This window comes from Puntigrus tetrazona, chromosome 4 (assembly GCF_018831695.1).
Source record: "Puntigrus tetrazona isolate hp1 chromosome 4, ASM1883169v1, whole genome shotgun sequence".
Taxonomy (NCBI): domain Eukaryota; kingdom Metazoa; phylum Chordata; class Actinopteri; order Cypriniformes; family Cyprinidae; genus Puntigrus; species Puntigrus tetrazona.
Genome location: NC_056702.1, coordinates 7,850,589 through 7,864,650, shown reverse-complemented (window position 1 = coordinate 7,864,650; position 14,062 = coordinate 7,850,589). Strand labels below are relative to the sequence as shown.

The 14,062-nt window shown below is 41.4% G+C and overlaps 1 protein-coding gene across 6 annotated transcripts in view; it reads left to right on the top strand.

Moving 5' to 3' along the window:
* chchd3a (coiled-coil-helix-coiled-coil-helix domain containing 3a) overlaps window positions 1-4,694 on the top strand; it is a 55,651-nt gene extending 50,957 nt beyond the window's left edge. For all 6 annotated transcript variants that reach the window (XM_043236859.1, XM_043236858.1, XM_043236857.1 and 3 more), the window contains one exon: window positions 4,048-4,694. In XM_043236859.1, the coding sequence (XP_043092794.1) occupies window positions 4,048-4,071 (24 nt within the window). In that variant the 3' untranslated portion in view covers window positions 4,072-4,694. The remainder of the gene's footprint in view (window positions 1-4,047) is intronic.
* The last annotated feature ends 9,368 nt before the right edge of the window (window positions 4,695-14,062 follow it).

The following is a 14,062-nucleotide window of genomic DNA, read 5'->3' as shown; positions in this document are numbered from 1 at the left end:
TACATTATTCAAAATAGATGAAATTTGACACAGGGCATGTAAGAAACTAAAATCTAAAAATTTAACTAGAAAAACTGGAATCTAAAATATTAATATTATAAATCAATTTTCAAAATAAAACTCTGTGTGTGTACAAAAAACACACAAATATATCTTGATTATTAGAGTTACAAATAGTATGATAGGTTTATCTTATATTATATTATTATAATATGTTTGAGTGTTTTTTTCTCACACCATAGGATACATTGAAACTTCACCCATATATATATATTTTTTTTCCTGTTTGAGATTATTTTAGAGAATACGAGAGACATTAGATCATAATATGAAATGTTAATGTTTTAATATAAATGTAAAATAGGTTGTAGAAGAATTGAATTAAATCTTCACTCATGTAAGTCAAAAAAGGTTGCGTTAGGACACATTCCAGCCCGCGAGTCTTTTGTTTCGTATGTTCTACCAGTTCCCAGCAACCCCAGCGTACAAATTAGCATCCACAGCTGCTCTTTAGCCCTCAGCATTAAGAACCAGCGAAACAGCCTCGGCGTTCTCTCCAAGCCCCGTAATAACACACTCTCTGCCTGACCCGCAACTCCATTTGCAAATCCAAACTTCTGCCCAGTGTTCTCTCACTTTCCGCTTGGCTACAGGCGCCACTAAGTTCACTCTAAATTGTAGGCTCAGACGAAAGACTCATTTCCATAATACCAGCTGACAGCTGCTGTTCTTGGTGCGGGCCTAAGTGTGTGTTAAATGAAGTAAGTGGGAACAGGGACGTGTCATTTAAATAGCGACGTCCCACAATCCCCCATAGCAGCATCCGTGGTCCGGATCCCGTAATGCAAGGATGAAAATAAGCAGCATTGGACCGACCCTCTCCGAAAAATCTCCTCCGCACACTCCAGCAATTCCATGCAAACACAATTTATATTCAGATGGGTCTTTCCATTAGATTTTTACAACGGCACAGTTTGGGGAGCAAGAGCGAGAGAGTGTTGCCCTCCGGGGTATTAGTTTAAAGCAGCGCTGTGAATTCTGCCGCACTTAAGCAATACATCATGTAAATAAAGAGATGTTTTATTCATTGTTGTGTATGCGCCAGATTTACCTGTAACTTCTTTAGCATCGCTAATGTTTTCGTGTTTTTGTGTTTGCGTATATGCATGTTCTTGCACGCAGGCCTTCTTAGTATTGCCGTTCGGTAAATTTAATATGGATTCCAATAATGGCATGAGGTATTTTATGATTTTATTGACTCGGCTCCGAGGAACAGAGGTTACCTGTGTAATAAACTTTTATTAGTCACACAGGAAGACCAAAAAACGTCAGCCAGATAACAAAATAGCTAAACTGCTTATGCGACTCGTGTATTTTTGAGAGCAAAATATGTGCATTTTGAATATATGAAGATCTATGTTTTGCTGTACAGCTACCATTTACTACAGCAAAACACTTTTTATGTATTCGTGAGTTAGTTACTCGTGGAAATGCATCATTTTGTTATAGTTTGTTAGTTTATTATTTAGCATACGTGACATTTTGCATGTAGACCGTAATGCTAGTCAGTATATTTGCGTGATCTTTGAGAGTCAATCGTGACGTTAAACATATTATACACATCACAAATTATTCTGAGAAACAACTGACTACATGCCGTACAAGCATGCTTTAATTCAAGATGATGCATGGTAAGCTTTTCATTTCAGTACAGCGTAGACCATTTAAATATATCACGTATCCTGACCAAAAAGAACATAAACATTTCCTATAACATCTGAAGTAAAAAGTGCTCAGACTGACAGCCTGCATTGACTTATACTTGTAAAACTACTTTAAACTTAAAACTAATTCAGACTGAAAACAATCAAACTACAACTTTTTAAACTCTCTGGTCCGGCTTTCTCAAGCCAAATAAAATTTTGTTTGTTTGTTTTTGTTTTTTTAAATCTAGTTTTGTTTTGTTGTTCTGTGGTTTTTCATTTTGTTGAGTTCTGTGTTTTGAATATATATATATATACATGATCACTCCTCTTTAGAGACTTGTCGCGCATTCATCATCTTAACATTAGAACCCAGACTTTTATTTATTTTTTAATTCAGTTCAGACTGCAATCTCGTATGCTGTAAATAAAATAATAGCGTCATAGCGCATTAGATCAAATAGCGTTCGTAAGGAAATTAGATTAAAAAAAAAAAGCTTTGTGTGGTGTGTAACATTCTGCCTTGTTTGGATTTTGAAGGATGTGGACGTGTCGAGCAGACTTTCCACGCTGGCAGCACTCCAATTTAGATAAATCTACAAAATAAAAGTTCATTTTGCACCAAAATACTGTAGTTTGATTGGACAACCTGCCAACTTGGCTTTGACTCGCCACACATTGTAGGTTCTCCTTCAGTCCCTGACATATTTGACTTCCATCTATCGCCACTGTAGATCACAGTGTCTGATAACCTGGCCAGTCCTTGCTTGTCTGTCTGGATCTGGAAGTCCCTCAGGATCTTATCTTTGTCGCTTTCTGAGAACAAGGACCGGATGGCTCTGTATATTTGTTTAAACAAGTCCCATTGAAAGAATCTAGATAGAGGGCTTCTAATCAGCGGTCACCATTGCTAAAGAGCCGAAGAGGAATGAATTCCCCTGATAGAGCCGGAGTAGTAGAGAGGGTAACAACGGTGATCGGTCACGGCTGTGGCTTTGTGGACGTAATTACTCCATGGTTTATCTTTGCTGGACTGATAATATTTTGGCTGTGACCTTCTTCTCCTTCTTCCATCACGTTGTGAAGCAGTGACTACGGTACAACCCCGAGCCGATAGTGCCCTGAGCCCAGAGATAAAGTATACGCCCTCTTCCTCTCAAAGCGCCATGAATACTACTTTATCGCCGGCGATCTCATTCGCTCTTTCTTATTCCTAACGCGTGGTCAAACACTCCTCACCCTCGCTCTCTTTCTCTCTCTTCTTCTCTTAACTGTCGTCCACTCTATCGGAGAGAGCGGAAGAGTTTGTGACTGCAGCATCTGTTTGTGCCAACTCAAACTTGCGTCCTTCAGAGGTTTGGGACAAACGCCACCACCTGTTCGAGTGCTTTTCTCTAGTCTAGAACGTTTTGCATAATTTTAGCGTTAGGAAATCATACTCCAAATAAACAGCGAGTGTGAGAGAGATGATTTTCTCCGCTGTTGAGCAAGTTTTTTTTTTTTTATTATTATTATTATTATTATTATTATTATTATTATATTATTATTATAAGCTCCAAATCCCACCATTAACAAACCATTTTGCCTCTCTTTCATCCTTATATGTGTATATGTATTTATGTAAACCTAAATAAAATTGATTTTATTTCCTAATGTTTTTCACATACATTTGTGCATATAGCACACTATTCATGTGGGCTGTTTTTATAGCATGTTATGGACTTTCATGTATTTTTCAGCTTGAAAGTTGACCCCCATTTACTGTCTATTGTATGAAAAGGAACAGTGTGAAAAAAAAAAAACAATCCTCATTTGCTTTCTTAATAGATGTTAAATATCCAGTTTTGCTGGATAATACATATGACTGTATAAAACGGTTGCAGCTGCAATTAACGAGAGTTCAAATAAGGACAAATCTGTTGTTTTCTCTCACAAGGTCTCTATGGCTTCTTCCCTTTTTCTAGTCTTGATGACAGACCGTGACGCCCGTCTATCTTCTCTCCTTCCCTTCCATTCTCTCTCCTTCTCTCACTCTAGGGATTCTTATTTCCTGTTATCGGGTGCAGTAGCCTGTGAGAGATGCGTATTGACGGGAAGAAAGAGGCGCATGTTTACGTTTGGTTGCGTTGGGGCTTTTTTTTTTTTTTTTTTTTTACTTCCAGCGTGGTTTGCCGTGTGGTTCATCTCTCAAGAATATGCACACATGCGCTCACATTCACTCCTCTTCCCTTTGAGCCCCTCTTTCTCCTCGTGAATTTGCATGCAAATGCTGCGGAAAAACGTGCCACTGCATCTCTTGCTTTTCTCCTAACACGCGTTCTCTGTTTTTTTTGTCTTTGTCTAGGAAAAGTTGAGGACTGGAGGTTAAGTCTCTGCGCGGAAGACCCGTTTGTATCTGTGATCTCACCGTTTATCGACTGTTGCCAAGAAAAGACGCCACCCGGAGACACACCTGAGCAGACCTGAAGCAGAATCTGCAGTGTATTGAGAGCTAGAGACCCTTTTTTTCCCTTTACCCTTTCCCATCACTTTTACCTTTCTACCTCCTTCCTGTTAGTTCACCTTTATCCAGCAAAGGGGAAACTTGGATCCATTTCTGAAATGGACAGAATCAGTGAGCAGCGGCGATCGTAGGTGGAACTCAAAAGCTCTGAGCACCTGAACCAGAAAATGCACCTGAAAAGGATAGCACACAGTGAAGAGAACCGAACTAGGCACCAAATATTGGCCACACCAGGCCAATCAAGACCCAGAAGTCGGAGTTGCTTCTAGATTTGGTCGTAGCGTCACTTATCCAGTCATCATACCTGTGATCACCCTGCTAACCCACCACGATGCTCCATCACGCTTCCCATTGCACTAGTCACATCCTCCAGCTGTTCGTTGTGTTTTTTGCGTGTGATGTACATTACCGTTTTGTCTCGTCGTTCACACGAAAAGGTCAGGCCTGATCCCCTGATCTGCTTTAAAGAATAAACTATTCAAACCTAAGCCCCTTCTGACTGTTTCCTATTATTGTCTTAATACTAGGGCATGGGTAAAAGCATGTAACATATTAAGTACATGACATTTATATAATGTCATGAAATAATCACGTGATATTTTATATGGAAGCTTACAAATCCGGTCTATGCTGCAATTAAATGTTTGTTTAATCAAGTCACTTTTTTTTGAACGTTACATTTTTCAGCCCTGTGCCATCAATGCGCAAATTCTTTTTTTGACTATTTGTAGTATTTAGAATACATTTTACACAGTTATGAGTTAAATTTCAGATCACTATAAACAGTTTAGACTATAAATTGTACTACATTTATATGATAAACTGAGTAAAAAATATCAGCTGTTCGAGTTCTTTAGCCATTTTTAAAAGGCATGTTTTGAACTTATTTTACTACATGAGTTAAATTTATTACATTTCATAGTGAAAAGCAATACTAAAATGTATTTGAAATACATTCATGTACTAAGTATACTATGACTATATTTACATATTTGTGGACTTAATAAAAAAAACCCTGCAATTGTGCTTTTGATATACTAAACTAGTGTGTTTAAAGTCTGCTTTGTTGCTTAATGTACTTTTAATTGCATAGAAGTAGAGCTGAAGTCCAGCTAAAGATATACTTTTGATTATGCTAAAGTGGAACTATTCCAAGTGTACACCTCAGATATCTTCTATTAAAAGATTGTACAGAGATTATACAATCCTTGTAAGTGATATAAAAAAACATAATGTAGGCATACTCTCAAGTAATGGGCATTGTAAAATAAAGAAATACTCCAAATACATGTAAATTATAATTTTATGTCAGTTAAGTGGTACGTCAATAAATATGTTTGAAATACATTTAATACAAAATAATTGTCTTTGAAATAATGGCATAGTTTAACAAAAAAAAACTAGGGATATTATGTTTCTTATGCTCTGATGACATCGAGTTGTAGATTAGGAATACTTTCATGAAAACCCTTTTTGATATAGAGAATTGGAAAAAAATCGAGAGAGAACTGCAAAGAATGAGAGCGCTTGAGAGTGAAAGCACGTTTCCATCCTAAAGCGTAGCCTCTCTCTCTTTTATATCTCTTTCCCCTCCCTCATTCTCCTCAACATTTTAAATTTATCCGTCAGACTATGCAGTGTCGCTCCAGTAGTTCTGGAGAGCAGTGAAAATGCCTCTTCACTTTCAGGCTAAAACCCGCTTCACACACACACACACACACACACACATTTATAAAGTTGCCAGCCATGAGAACTCCTCTCCATGCCAGATGAACATTCTCTGTGCACTGGTGGTCTGAAAACATGGCAAACACAAACATACCATCTCTGCCGGATCTCCTTTTCTCTCTCACACACACACACACACCTAATGTTTGACTCCAGACACAGTTATAAAGGTACTGGAAGTTGGACTGACTAAATGAAGGCTTTTTTTCAGGTGAGGCCAAGGCTGGATGGACAGCACCACACAATGAATCACAATTTCCAGGCCAAGGATTTTTTTTGTGTGTGTAGCATCTGGGAATTTTGAATCCTCACAGACCCTGCCAGGCAGGTACGTTTTGCTCCAGTTGAGACCCTCAATAGTCAAAATGAACCTAATTTACTTCCTAAAAAGGAATAGTTCACCCAAAAAAATGAAAATTAGCTGAACGTTTACTCACCCCCAGGCCATTTATTGCCTGATTCGTAAAAGATTATTATCTGTCGTGTGGATTACTTGTGTATACCTGTGATGTTTGTATCAGCTGTTTATGCACTCAATCCGACGGCACCCATTCACCGCAGAGGATCCATTGGTGAGAAAATGCTGCTAAATTTCTCCAAACCTGTTCTAATGAAGAAACAAACTCATCTAGATTTGGGATAACCCGAGAGTGGGTGGATTTCCAGCCAGTTTTCATTTTACTTGAAAACATGTTTGTAGTGTACGTTAATCAAGAAAATGTTCGTATCTGTAATCTTTTGTGAAAATAGAAAATCTCCCCTTTTCTCTGTTCTTATAATCTGTGTCGTTCTTCTTCTGTGCGCTAAATGGATTTGTGCCCTTTATTCCTGCCAGTCTTTTCATGTCTACCTTTTTGCCATTGACATGATGCACACAAATGTTGGCTGCCTCTCGCAGCCCTTGGTTTTCTCCATCATTGCTTCTCAGAAATCAGAGGTTAATCTTCATTCTGTAAAGATTATTCCTCTCAGGGCAGATCTGGTTCTCATCTGCTCCCCTCAGAGCAGCTACAGGGGAAATACTCCTAAGTCCTATCTACTTTATCAGTGCTTTTCCTCTCTTTCTACTTCTTTTCTCTGATAGCTTTTCAGATTGTTCCTGTTTGTGTGCTGTGTGAATGTTTCTGCCGGCTGTAATCGAAGAGAGTTTCTCACAGAGGGATTATGGATTCTCTCTCTCTCTCTGTTTCTCAGGTACTCTAATCCTCGCCAAACTAACACTTGGCTTTGTGGGAGTGACAACTGAACCATCATTTTGAATTCCTTGTTAAATCTTAAAGCATTCTTGGTGAAGAAAATGAAGGTATCGGCATCATTTGCTCGCCCGTATTCGTTGCGAACCTGTAGGACTCTCTTTCCTTCGTGGATCACAAAAAGAAGATATTTTTAAGAATGTTCATGCTGTGCTTTTCCTGACAGCTAGTTGTCCATTTGTGGCGCGAGTAACCGACCTACTGTAGGTCCTCCAGGGGCGGAGCTCACCGGGACATTCTGATATATAATGCTGGTTTTGTGCACCTGTAGCACACAGGTTCATTATTATAATGGGGAGGCAGATGGCATTCCACTCTGCTAGCCTGGTGGCTCTATTCATCAGCGCACCATACCTCTAACGTGCTCTCCAAATAATTTATACACTGCAGACTTTATCTATCTTCACCCACACTTCTCTGCGGTCTGCTCTCCTCTGGGCCGCTAGCTAAGACACCATCTTGGAATAATTCTTCATTTGGATCAACAGCTGATAAATAATGTTTTCATTCTCTCGTGCACAAGGAGCTCCGCTGTACATAATAACCTCTCTGGTCATTTGTCTCCTGAAAAGTTCCTAACAGGTCCTTTGCTGCTGCTTTTTTTTTTTTCCATTTGCCCAAAAGGTTGTTATAATTGACCTGTTAAATATGGCTGGAACATTTATTTTAATTGTTGCTAATGTAATTCCGTCAAAATTGGGCATGTAGAATTAATTGAATTTGGCTGAATAATGCATAAATGAGAGTCTCGTTGACTTTGTTGAGGTAAAAGGAGAGTGAGAGAGTGAGATTCTGACTAAGTGGATCTCGATCCCAAAGCAAAACTCAATTTAAAATGCACATAGAATCAAAATTGCTAGTAAATTCCACAAATAATTACAAACATACCTAAGAATAAAGACTGGAACATTTTCTTCTAAGACATCCAATACTTATTTTATTTGATGTTGTGTATATATTGTGACGGGAGGAGCCAACGACAGACACAGTGGGCGTGGCGTCAGGCCTCGGAGAGGCTTTTTATTAACAAAAATAGTACAAAATAAAGTGTCCAAGGGGAAAAGTGTCCAAATAAAAGGGGAAACTGGTGCCCTCGTTGTGCTTCTGGGATTGTGGAAGGTCAGGTAGTGTTCCAGGGGGCAGGGTCCAGGTAAGGGCGGAGTCCGGCGGTCGCACGCGCGCTCCCCTCTCCTGTTCGGGGCGCGAGGGGCGGCGGCTTCTTCCGCGGCATCTCCGTCGCTTCTTTCTCCGGTCGTCAGAGATTTAGGGATTTAACGGCTCGGCATCCTGGCCCGTCAGCCGTATCCGGTGCAGTCGTCGCCTGGACTGTACGGGTCCCACGACGCGCTTGTCTAGCGGCGGACGAGCTCCTTCACGCACCCTTCCTGGACCCACGAGGACACCATGCATGCACGGGGAAGAGACCGGTCTCCCGAGGAGAGGCGCGCAGGGCATTTAACGGCGGCGGTGACAAGGCTAAATCCCTTCAGGTGTGCCTCGTCACACGCCGCCAGACCTGGCCGATACCACGCCCCTCCTTCGAACACACCCACTCCCGTCGGGAGCCTGGTGAAGGGCGGCGAATAAAGGACGGGGTGATGGTGACAATAAAGAGGAGGGGCAGCCGAGCGTCAACCCCGTCAGGCGGTCGCCGCCACGCAGGAGTGCTACCTTCTCAACCAGGCTCCAGCGGTCGGAGTGGGCGGGGCAGGGATTCTCTCTCGGGCAACTCCTCTCGCACCGGGACAGAGAAACCGGGAATTAGTCGACATGCTCAACCAGCCACCGGGTAAATGACAGTAAACGCAAGCGTCACTTACCCTTCCTGGTGGCTGGGAGCGAGTCTCCGTTGTTCCTCCGTCCCGGCATGGGTACCAGCGAGAGGGGATGACGTCATCAGATGTCGCCCAACTGTGCCGTCTAAGCTCCGCCTTGCCTGCATTCTCCACCACTGTGACGGGAGGAGCCAACGACAGACACAGTGGGCGTGGCGTCAGGCCTCGGAGAGGCTTTTTATTAACAAAAATAGTACAAAATAAAGTGTCCAAGGGAAAAGTGTCCAAATAAAAGGGGAAACTGGTGCCCTCGTTGTGCTTCTGGGATTGTGGAAGGTCAGGTAGTGTTCCAGGGGGGCAGGGTCCAGGTAAGGGGCGGAGTCCGGCGGTCGCACGCGCTCCCCTCTCCTGTTCGGGGGCGCGAGGGGCGGCGGCTTCTTCCGCGGCATCTCCGTCGCTTCTTTCCTCCGGTCGTCAGAGATTTAGGGGATTTAACGGCTCGGCATCCTGGCCCGTCAGCCGTATCCGGGTGCAGTCGTCGCCTGGACTGTACGGGGTCCCACGACGCGCTTGTCTAGCAGCGGCGGACGAGCTCCTTCACGCACCCTTCCTGGACCCACGAGGACACCAGCGTGCATGCACGGGGGAAGAGACCGGTCTCCCGAGGAGAGGCGCGCAGGGCATTTAACGGCGGCGGTGACAAGGCTAAATCCCCTTCAGGTGTGCCTCGTCACACGCCGCCAGACCTGGCCGATACCACGCCCTCCTCTCGAACACACCCACTCCCGTCGGGAGCCTGGTGAAGGGCGGCGAATAAAGGACGGGGTGATGGTGACAATAAAGAGGAGGGGCAGCCGACTCGTCACAATATATATATATATATATATATATATATATATATATATATATATATATATATATATATATATATATATATATATATAGCTGATCTTTAAGCCATTTTGTTATCTTTATTACCTCTGAGATAGTTCTTCTCTTCTCTAATATCAACCAATAGTCATGTGTAACCAGTATCCAAGTAACTTATATTTATAGTATATTTTTTCTTTGTTTTGCCATTTAATAGTCAGTTTTACCCCACTCACACAATGGTAAATTCATTTATGAAATCTCAAATTTAAACCTACATGACTTGTTTGACACCCTGCTAGAAACAAACATCTCAAACCTGTCGGATTGTCTTGTTTTATATGACTTAAACTGGTACTTAGTTGGTTATACCTCTCTAAAACCACTACTCTGACAAGCAAAGGACACCAGCTATGACTAGCAACTTGGTTAAAAGGCTAAACTGGTTTGCTGGTCATAGCTAGTCTCCCTTAGCTGGTCAGAGTGGTCTGTGTGGAGCTCCTACAGAGGTTCTGAGCAGTTTCTATTACACTGTCTAAAAAAACATTTAGCAGCACTATTCTTCACTCTTACTGCGGCAATTTTGTACCTCATCTAACCTAAAAGATTCACTTTACTACTTGTGTTTGGCAGGTGCTTCAATTCCGTTTACTAAGTGTTGGAACAAAGTTTCGAGATTTTGCTTGTTTCTTTCTCTCTCCCATGTTCGGCTACCTTTAAAAAGCCTCTTGTTTCTTTTTAGAAGTGAGGGGTTTCTGTGGTTATTGTGTGGATATGCGTGTCTGAAAGAGAGCGTGAGATCAAGGGAATCCAAGGTTACCGTCAACATGCATACTTCCTCCTGAGATTAAGGACACGATAATGAACTTCAGTGCTGCTGTCTTGGCGACAGGAGAGTGACCTTGTGGGCTGAAGGTGTGTGAGTGCCTGGTCTCGGGGCGCGTGTTTGTGAGGGATGAACCTTTCAGGGGGAGAAAAATGGAGGAGTCACAGCAGAGGCCTGAGAGATAGAACTTGAACTTTCTTTACTTGGCTACACATCACTTTCTCTTCCTTAATGCTGTAACTCATCTAAACTGAAGTAAACTGAAGACCGGAAAGTTGCAAAAATAGCTAGTATATTCCACTTTGGAATTAAACTGGAATTAAATTTGTATTAATGTAGAGTTGAACCACTGCATATATACCACTCAAGAAAAAGGTATTTTTAACCAGAAATGGAAAGGATAGAAAGCAAAAAGTAAAGCAATAAAAATGGGATTGTATCATAAAAAAAAAAAAAAAAAGGTTTGAAAAAAAAATACAACCTTGGAATTTCAAGGTTTGTAGATATAGATTGGATGGATGGTGGGAAAGATAGAATAATGGATGGGTGGATGGAAACAGTAGCTGTGTAAGTTGTAAAAAGTACTTGTCAACTGTTAAATATTTAATATATTTGTAGTATCAATGCAATATTGACGTACTCCATCCACTTTATGTGATTGACATCAGTTGCATTGCTTTCCCAGCATTCATGACTCCTCTCTCGTGGCCTCATGGCATAATAACGCATTCATCAGTTCTTCAAAGTTTTGCCTAAAGCAGTAGGTCATGCAGATTCTTTTGCCTGCTGAGTTTTGAATAGATATACTACTACTCTGGCATACATACATAATAGCAAAGTGTGCATATTCAGACGCAGGGCGATATTATTTTGGAAATTCTGTAAAAGCTAAATTGCTAAAATGATGCACTCACCTGCAGTCACAGTGAAGCAGCGATGGATCTTTTGTATCGTGATAAGCATCTGATCATGGATTTTGAGATGGATTTTGAGATGTGGGCGTTGCCCTCTAAAATACAGAGACAAGTTTAGCTTTTTTTTTTTTTTTAAAGAAAGAAATGTATGTGTACATGCATTGTTCACAATAATATCAATAACCTGCATTTAGAACACAGATAGGGTGAATTTTCTTTGCATGCTGACTTAAAGCAACAAGCTTTCAGCTTCCTTGTGGTAATTTGACAGGTAGAGGCAGTGTGTAAATGTCAGTGATCCACAGGTGCACACTGACTCAGGCGTTCAGTATACATATACTTTTCTCTCTCTGAGCTGCTGTTTTGTAGGCAGAGTGTACTGAACATAAACCTATCCATGTGTGAACTCTCAATCCCTTTTACTGTGAGACTGGAAAACTGGTTTTCCCTTTGAGGGGATTTGAATGATTTCCTCTGCTAGTGTATCTGTCCCCCCCCTCCCTCCCTCCCGCTCATGTACTCTCTGCTGTTCATCCTTCCCTCTGAGGAGCGCTGAAATGTCTTCAGTCCCTTTTACAAGGCAGTAATGTCCTCTTCCCTGCCCTAATCCTACACAACCCCCTTTTTTTTATTTGCGTGGCATGGGAAGGGGAGAGATACGCTTCTATTAAACAAGCTTACAGCGGCACGCGGGACCGGAACCGGTGGTTGATAAACTTGGGCATAATGAGAGATTGGAATGAGAAAAGATAAAAGTGATTCATTTCTCTTTTTTTCGGTCGCACATTCTGAATATATTGTCTGATTCAACAAATGTCAAGTGTCTGTCTCAAGAGAATTGTTCGCTCTTTTTCCTCTGGCACACACACATACATATGTGCAGGCGGGAGCGTTTTCGCTTGGTATACGGCTGCTTTCTCGTCCGCTTTTATTGGTTTGTGTCTGGAGGTTGGGAGATTCCACCAGGGGAGCGTGTGGAGAAGAATAAACCCGTCTCCATCTTGACTCACCTGCAAAGCTGTGTAATTTCTGTTAGACGTGTTAAAGCTCCCTCACATCCTCCTGCTAAGAGCGCTGGGATTCCAAGAACTGCTCCCTTTATGATGGGCTTGCACACACACCTGCTTTTTTGTGTGTGTGTGTGTGTGTGTGTGTGTGTTATAGCACGAGAGGCGATAACATACAGTCGTCCTCGTGGAATGACTTACACACACATAAACGCCATATATGTGTAAGCTACAGGGGAAGGGGGGTCCTCTTGACCCTTCCTCGTGGCTGTCCTGTTGACCATAGATGACACTAAATCTCATTTCAACGTATTAATGCTCTTACTGATCTTGCATTCATTTTTATAATAAAGATGTTCTTAAGCGTTCAAGTAGCTTTATTGCATTATACATATTCATGATTCATTATTACAATATATAGGTTATATTTTCATCCGCATTAGTCATCATAACCTATAGTCCTGTAATCATTCAGTCTTTCATAGTTTATATACTTGTATTTATATATTTTGTAATTATAAAATGATATCTAAAATAATTTGCTGAAAAAATTTCTCAAAACAATTAACATTTTTGTAATAGCTCATTTTTGGCTTGTAATCTATAACTATGCTTATTCAACTATGCTTTCAGAATCTACGCATTTATATTTACTTATCAAATATCTGAGTTTGAATAAGTCTGCACGGCTGTCACTTCTGCACCTCTCCGCATTCGTTTTCCTGTTTTCTTCTAATATATCTGTCAAGCGAATTTCACCTAGTGCATGTTGGGTTGTCATGTATGCTGCCTTTATACCAAGGCCCATTGGTGTCCTGCTTTGTGCCTGACCTACTGCTAACCTATACCATATGAGCCTGTAAGGTTGATCAGCCTGTCAAGCGCAAAGCAGGACCCCTTGCGCATACAGCGCACAACTGTTTCTATTTCAGATCGCATTTGTTTCCTTCAGAAGCTCTGCTTTTGAAAAACCAATATCATCATATGCTAATGCCCATATAATTACTACAGTCACATCTGATAAATAGCTCTTTAACATTCATTGCGTTGAAGTCATTGGCGTTGTTTATATGTGTGGTTTGTTTTTTCAGTGGACATCTTCACAGACAAAAGAAGCCCATTAGGGGCTGCTGAGGGGTCCTTCACTCAAGTGAACTAATCTTAAACGAGAGCCCAATCAGAGGTAGCCGGCCCTGATGCCTGATGGCTTAATTACCTGTTCCTGTAATACTAATCATGGTTAAATATTTATAAGGGGAAAATCTTTTGTTTAGACTTGACCTTTCTCTGGGGCTCATTAGCATCTGCTTATTAGCTTGTTTTATTTTTTTTCTTTCCTTCACGGCCCTAGGGCCGTTATTGATTTTGATTACGAAAGTGACAGCGGCCGCTATGAATGCGGGTTAACTCAAGAACGACATGACATTTGCTTATCTGTGTTCATTGCTTGAGCGTGGGACGTTTGGGACGCGTTCGCGCGCGT